Source organism: Oenanthe melanoleuca, chromosome 26, assembly GCF_029582105.1.
Source record: "Oenanthe melanoleuca isolate GR-GAL-2019-014 chromosome 26, OMel1.0, whole genome shotgun sequence".
Lineage (NCBI taxonomy): Eukaryota > Metazoa > Chordata > Aves > Passeriformes > Muscicapidae > Oenanthe > Oenanthe melanoleuca.
The window spans coordinates 3779117-3786789 of NC_079359.1; the positions used below are offsets into that span (position 1 = coordinate 3779117).

General features: G+C 49.5%; 1 protein-coding gene across 1 annotated transcript; it reads right to left on the reverse strand.

Annotated features, from left to right (window-relative positions):
- Nucleotides 1-1829: 1829 nt before the first annotated feature.
- Nucleotides 1830-6756, reverse strand: NRAS (NRAS proto-oncogene, GTPase). The gene is made up of 5 exons (XM_056511185.1): nt 6587-6756; nt 5850-6028; nt 4410-4569; nt 3068-3190; nt 1830-2392 (listed from the first exon to the last, which is right to left on the reverse strand). The coding sequence occupies exons 1-4, from the start codon at nt 6695-6697 to the stop codon at nt 3071-3073; spliced, it is 570 nt and encodes a 189-aa protein (XP_056367160.1). The 5' UTR covers nt 6698-6756; the 3' UTR covers nt 1830-2392; nt 3068-3070.
- Between the last annotated feature and the right edge of the window lie 917 nt (nt 6757-7673).

Genomic DNA, 7673 nt, shown 5'->3' on the forward strand with positions numbered 1-7673 from the left:
ATTTCCCATGGCCACAGGCTCTGAGCAATCCAGTGACCAGGAAACAAATTCCTGCATTTGCCCAGAAATCAAACCCCATCCACAGACCTGGATGACAAATGTCACCATTCAGTGCCCTCACAAACTCCACACTGCCCTTCCTGCTGGCTCTGTGGGACCAGATCTGCATCCCAAAAGCTTTTTCTCATTTCCCAGAGGTGTTTTTATGAACTGGCCTCCCACACACCTCCTCAGAAGCAGACCCTCACCTCCTGTCACAGGGAAGGATTTCACAGAAAATTCATCCTGACAAAGCTTTCTCAGCCCTGGCTGTGCACTGGTGGCAGCTCTGTCACATTTAACCTGGTTTGGGCTGGAAGGGGCCTTAAAGCTCATCCCATGGGCAGGGACACCTTGCACTGCCCCAGGCTGCTCCATCCTGGCTCAAACACTTCCAGGGATGGGGCAGCCACAGCTGCTCTGGGCAACATCAAACAAACTGAACTCACAGCTAATGGTCCCCACAATTCTGCCCACCACTGTGTGTATGCTGCTGGAAAAGAATATTTTATATTAAATTTTTTGTGGGTTTAATTCTTATCAGTCACATCAGTCAAAGTTAAAATAAACTGAAAGAAGTATTTATAAGGATTATCACAGATACAGAAAATGTGATGCAGACTGATCCTCTTCATTCCCAGAAGAGAATTAAGACTGTAAGTAGTGAAGGAAGCAACATTAAAAGGAAGAAGTTCTTCTCTCTCTGTTTACTGGTTTCTAATGTCCATTTCAAACTCCAAATTAAGATGTGTGACTGACACCAACCACCCAAACCTGAGCCTCCTGCTCTGCTGGCCTGGCACTGACCAAATGCTCCCTCTGTTGGCTGAGGCTCCTTCCTCCCTCCCAGGAGGGAATTCAGCTGCCCTGGCCCAGCTGGGGGAGCAGGGCAGGGCTGAGCACTGAGCACACCTGGGCAGGGGAAGGAGGGGAGGGGGTTTGTTCTGGGCAGAACTGTCAGCTCCAGTTCCCTCAGCTGGAGCTGCCCCCAATTCCCACCAGTCTGTCCCACGCCTCCTGTGCAGCCATCCCTGGACTCATTTCCTCATTTTGCAAGGATGCTGCAATCAGAAGCTGGCTCAGGTGTCTGGGGCAGCTCTCAGCCTTCTCCCTTCATCACAGAATCCCAGAACAGTTTGGGTTGGAGGGACCTTCAAACTCACCCAGTGCCAGCCCTGCCCTGGCAGGGACACCTCCCATGTCCCAGTGCTGGGACACTGCCAGGGATGGAGCAGCCACTTTCTGCACCCTGACAGAATCAACCCCAACCCCCCACACTCCTTCCCTGACAAGGAAACTCCAACTACATTTTACACTCTAAAGAGACTCTTTACAGTCTAGGGTAAGAAAATAATTCAGAATAAAACAATTTGCAAGTCACAGAGAGAGCTGAATAGCAGCTGTCCAAAGCAACCTCCAGTTACCAGATTAATTAGTGAGGAGCTGCCCAGAAATGTTGGCAGTTCATGTTAAAAATGAACAGCTGACAGGTTTGGTCCAACTTGGAAGAGATCTGAATGCTGCAGGAAAACAATACAGAATATAAACTGTTCCACCCACAAAGAAAGTTCAACACAGATGCAGTGTGACCCCTCCCTTGTCCAAAAGTCTCACAAGTGCCTGCTGGACCTTCCAGCCTCCAAATTCCTGCTGGAGGATCCTGTCAGGCACAGATCACCCACACCACACTTGCCTGCTTGAGACAATGAGCTCCCAAGAAATTCCAGTCCTTGGGGTTTTTCCTTAACCCAAGGGACAACTTGAAATCTTCTTAGCAAACAGGCACTTAGTTAGGAAAGGTTTTCCTTTTTATTACAGGAATGGAGGATCAGGTAGGTGGCACTCCTGGCACTGGAGATGTTGCACTTTTGCTGTACAGGTGCACAGAGAGCAGACACCCAGCTGAGAGGGGACAGGGCACTCCTGGTGGCACAGCCCCGTGTGCCACTGCTCTGTGCCACTCCTCTGACAGCACTGCACGGGTTCCAACAGACAGGGCACACACAGCACTTCTAGCTTTTACTCTAGAGGTAAAGTGTCATCTTTTTCACAGCATTTAGTCTCTGTAGTTCACTTTTGTGACTGGTTTTCTTCTTGAGCAAACCCAGGTAACACAGTGAGGAAAGAATCCCAGCACATCCAGAGATGCTGCTGCTCCGTGAGCTGAGCAGGGAGGTAGATGCCATGGATGTTCTCTTCAGATGGAGCATGGAGAAAGATCTTGTGCTAATTAACTCTGGTGTTAATTAGAGTCTGTCACTGGCACCAAAACACTGCAGGCATCAGCAGGAGAGGCAGCACAGGAGATTGAGGCTCATCCAGCAGCTGCACCTGAACCACATTTTCTTGGCATCTGGAACAGAAAGGCACCTCCAATTAGCACCAATTAGCACCAATTAGCACTAATTAGCTCTGTCCCACCCTGGGGTGGATGAACAGTGCAGCAGTCCTGAGCTGGTCTGTCTGTTTTCACAGTCACAAACAGAATCTTTCAGGGAATTGTCGAGAGGAATTTCCCTCAGCTGGGAACTCAGATTTGACTATTTGCACTGTTTTATTTGGTTACTCCTGGAATCAGCACATGGCAGAGGAACACAGCTGGAGGGCAGCTGTGCAGGAGTCAATCACTCAGGAGCACAGCTGTGCACACCCCTCTTTCAAGGTGATTTTGCAGAAATTACACCTTCTCCAAACAGTCCAAATGGTTTCCCAAAGGAAAGAGACAGAAAGGGAAATAATTTAATATTTTGGGTTGGAAACAACCTTAACGATCATCTTGTTCCATCCACCCATCAGCCAAAAGGGTGCCATGAATGAAAATTTCTTTTCTTAAGCTCTGTCACCAACCTAGAGGAAAATTTTTATTTTTTTGAGCATTAAAACATTGCAGGATCCAAACCTCTGGCAATCCATCGTTTGTTTAATAGGCTAAAACCCCACCTAGAGCACCCAGCACTTCTAAGCCACACTTCTCAAGTGCTGGGGGGCAGAGGGAAGAAGGCAGGGTTGGAGAGGGGTTCCAGCTCACCTTTCACATGACCAGGCAGGACAGCCCCATGCAGCCCTGGCTCCCGTCCTCGCTGCTGTTCAGCTTCTTCATCCGGTACTGCCGGATCTCTCTCACCAGGGTGTAAAAAGCATCTTCCACACCCTGAATGCAAACACAGGGACAGGGGTTTCCTTCCCTGAAGCTTCTGAAATCACTGATCTGGCCATCCCAGAACCCCTCCATGGATTTGAAGGACACAGTTCTACAGGAAGAGCAGCACCCAGCTCATCCCAGAGGAAGAAACTCCCATGGATGTCCCAAACTTCTCCTTACACCCCTGACTCCTGCTGGGGTAACAACCACTCAAAGGAACATGGAAACCACCTCAGGGAGGTTCCATGCAGGAAACAAGCTGCTCCTTGCCTCATTTTACAATTCTTACAATTCAGCTCTTTAGGATTTTCAGGCTGCTGCTCAATAATTGCAGCTTCCCTGCTCTGCTCCCCTGCTGCACAGCCCCATGTGGCCAAGGAGGCTTTGGAGAAGCCCATTAGTCCAGCCTGGGGAATTGTGTCTGCAATCATAATCTGCTAATTGGCTCTCATTAATGAGCCAAGAGAACCAAGCAGGTCTGGGGTGAGCAAGCTCAGCCTCTGACACCCCTCAGGGAGGGCTGAAGCTCTGCTGCTCTTCCTGCCAACACTGAACAGTGCTGAAATTGGCTGGAATCACATTTTTAACATAATCTGAAGCAGTAGAAAGTAGCTGGGTTTCTTTTTATTCTGTGTGTTTTGTGAGACTTTAGAATAAGGCATTTATTTATTTATTGTAATTAAAATGTGTTTTTTATTTAAGATATATAGTAGTATTTTTGGGAATTATTTTGCAGGCATTTGTTTCTTATTGGGAGTTTTTTATGGCTTTGGAGGTTTATTAAGAGAGTGGTTGTATTTATTGAATGCTTTGATAATAAAGGTGATTTTCTTTTGAGCTTTTTTTTGGACACATGCTATTTTTTCTTGTTACATAGTTTTCCACAAAACAACTGTAGGTCTCTTTATTTCTACATTTACTGGCTTTAGTTATGTTTATTATTTTGAGTATTTTTTTCTCTAGTTAGTCTTTAAGTTTTATTTAGTATCTTCAGGGGAGTTGAAATTTTTTAATTCTCTATGTTATTTATCAACATGACCCACTTGAAATAAAGTCAGGATGAGCCCAGCCCAGAACCCTTTCAAGCTAAGAGTGAGTGGGGAAATAAAAGCTAAAAACTCTAAAGGGATTGAAAAAATGCTTCTCCTGTAAATAAGGCAGAAGCACATGGGAAAATGTCATTCCTGCATTTGCCAGGAAGAAGCCAGGCCCTGGGGGAGCCCCTCACCTGTCTGGTTTTTGCAGAGGTCTCTATGAAGGGGATCCCATAACTTTTTGCCAATTCTTGGGCTTGTTTTGTGTCCACTGTTCTCGTGGGCAGATCACATTTGTTCCCCACCAGCACCATGGGCACGTCATCCGAGTCCTTCACTCTCTTGATCTGTTCTCTTTAGGAAGACAAATTAAAAAAAAAAAATAAAAAAATAAAAAAATAGGAATTGTTTTCTAAATATCAAAACCATTTTAGTTCAGTATTCAAACAACCTTGTACCACAAAAACATATTAAAGGCTCAGGGGTCAGCAGGGTGGCCAAGCACTTTGTACACTTCATTTTCTGTCCATGGAAAACTCCACTCTGGATTTCTCACCCATTTTCTTAGAGGAGACATTCTGTAGCTGTAAATGGCATCTGATTCACAGAATCCCAGAGCAGCTGGGGCTGGAAGGGAGATCCCCCAGAACCCCCTGCCAAGGCAAGATCACCTGGAACAGGTGACCCTGTCCTGGTGGTTTTGGGATGTGCCCACACAGGGAGACTCCACAACTCCCTGGGCAGCTGCCCCAGGGCTCTGCCACCCTCAGAGAAAGTTTTCCTCATATTGAAGTGAAACTTCTCTTGGTTTAGTTTATGGCCACTGCTCGTTGTCCTGTCCCTGGGCACCATGGAAAAAAATCTGACACTGTTCTCTTGGCAGCCCTTATATGGATTGATGATATGATTAACATAAAAAAATCCCAAAAACCATCCCAGTCTTAACTGATTGTAGTAATACTGAACAAGTTTAATCCACAATGACGTGTCTAAACAAGTCCAGGCCATGGTCTGTATTGTCTGCACCAGCCAAACTATATTTAGCTGTTTTTCTCCATATTTTGCTGCCTATTTTTTCTGCATATTTTGCTGTTTCTTCACACACTTAGTAGTTTTTCTGTATATTTCTTAGTTTAGACCAATGTTTATAACAGGTGCACAGGATGAGCCATTTTTAAGTGTTTTTCTACAGCTTGTAGTGTAAACAGTATAAAAACACCAATCAAGAAATACGTAATTGTGTGGACAGTAGTCTTAAAATGTATAATTAAAGCTAAAAAGTAAGCAATAAATCAACTTCTCCATAATCATATTAATTTGCTGTCCAAAAGTCCTGTTTCTCCCACAGCTGACTAAGGGTGGTGATGAAGCCCTGGCACATCCCAGAGCAGCTGTGGCTGCCCCTGGATCCCTGGAAATGCCCAAGGCCAGGCTGGATGGGGCTGGGAGCAGCTGGGACAGTGGGAGGTGTCCCTGCCATGGCAGGGGTGGCACTGAATGAGCTTTAAAGTCTCTTCCAACCCACCCCAGTCTGTGATTCTATGCACTGGCACAGAACAGAAGTGGGAGATCTAATATTTGTGTGTTAGTGAGCCCTCACTGAGGCATCAGTGCCAGGTCCCAGCCCCCTGCACCTGTAGAGGTTGATGTCGGCGAAGGATTTGCTGTTGTTGATGGCGAACACGCAGAGGAATCCCTCCCCTGTCCTCATGTACTGGTCCCGCATGGCGCTGTACTCCTCCTGCCCCGCCGTGTCCAGGATGTCCAGCAGACACGTCTCGCCATCGATCACCACCTGCTTGCGGTACGAGTCCTGCAACACAGGGGGGTGAGCACGGCCCTGCTGCCAGCCCGGGCTCCAGGGAAACAAACGGCACCAGAAAAACGCAGCAGGAGCTGCTCCGGCTGCCCCTGGATCGCTGCAAGTGTCCGGTGGATGGGGCTGGGAGCAGCTGCGACAGTGGAAAGTGAACTTTAAGGTCCCTTCTAACCCAAACCAGTCTGGATTTTGTGATTCTTATCCATATCTGATGGAAAAACTACCAGTATCTAAAACTATAGTATTTTAAATATTACCCAAGCGATCCCATTTAAAATGAGACTCTAAGCCTCCCCACCCTTTGTTATAAAACACAGAACTCCTGTTGCTTTAAAGAAATCCCTCAAAAGGAGATGAAAAAAAAAAAAACAAACTCACAATCACCCTCCCTGAGAGCAGAACCCACGCCCTGCACAGACCGTGTGGCCTTTCCGGCTGCCCGTGTGTGCCGTGGGAAGCCGGGGCAGGGGCCGGGGGAGCTCGGGGCGCATCCGCTCCCAGCCCGGCCCCGGCACCGGGAGCTCCCCCCGCGCCCATCCCGGCCCCGCGCACCTCGATCGTGGGGTCGTACTCGTCCACGAAGTGGTTCTGGATGAGCTGGATGGTCAGCGCGCTCTTGCCCACGCCGCCGGCGCCCACCACCACCAGCTTGTACTCGGTCATGGCCCCGCGGCCTCGCCGGGCGCGGCCCGGCCCCGCCGCCGCCGCCCCGCGCCGCTTCCGCCTCCCGCCCGCGCGTCACCGCCCGCGCCGCTTCCGCACACGCGACACGGGCGCGACACGGGGGACGGGGGGACACGGGGGGACAGGAGAGAAACCGAGACACGGGGGGACACGGGGGGGACAGGAGAGAAACCGAGAGACACGGGGGGACACGGGGGGGGACAGGAGAGAAACAGAGACACGGCGGGACACGGGGGGACAGGAGAGAAACAGAGACACGGCGGGACACGGGGGGACAGGAGAGAAACTGAGAGACACGGCGGGACACGGGGGGAGACACAGGAGGGACACGGCGGGACACGGGAGAGACGTGGGAGGGACACGATGGGACACCGGAGAGATACCGGGGGGGGACACGGAGAGACACCGGGGAGAAACTGAGGGACACGGAAGACACACGGGAGAGACCCCAGAGGGACACGGGGGGGACACGGTGGCACCGGCTTTAAACGGGAACGGCCCCGCAGCTTTCAAGGGGAACGGCACCGAACCCGAACCCTGCGGTTTGTAAACCAGGAATGACCCCGAGGCGCTCGGGATTTGAAAAGGGGTTCGAGCCAAACTTTGGCATTTTTCAAAGCTTTAATGGGCAGCTGGAGCTCTGGGGAAGTGACTGCAGGGTGAGCATCGGGCACTGGGCTCAGCTTTAAAGATGAGACCACAATCCCCAGAGGGAGGGACCAGCAGGGACTGGGGAAAGAGAATTCCAGCAGTGAGGATCGAGCACCAGCCCCAAATGAGGAGATCTGCACCTGGGGACTGAGCAGCACCGAAGGGAGAGAGAACTCAGGAACTGGGGGTTGGTCACTAATTAGAGGTGATGTAATTTGTAACCAATGAATTTTCCTGCTTTGTATAATGTATAAATAGTTGATTATATAAATAGTGTAGTGTTGATTATGGATGGGCCCTTTCG

Coding starts and splice junctions, on each gene's coding strand:
- NRAS (XM_056511185.1), bottom strand. CDS start 6,697: ATGACCGAGTACAAGCTGGTGGTGGTGGGCGCCGGCGGCGTGGGCAAG. Junction 6,029..6,586: donor AGTACGACCCCACGATCGAG/GTGCGCGGGGCC, acceptor CCTGTGTTGCAG/GACTCGTACCGCAAGCAGGT. Junction 4,570..5,849: donor GCCGACATCAACCTCTACAG/GTGCAGGGGGCT, acceptor GTCTTCCTAAAG/AGAACAGATCAAGAGAGTGA.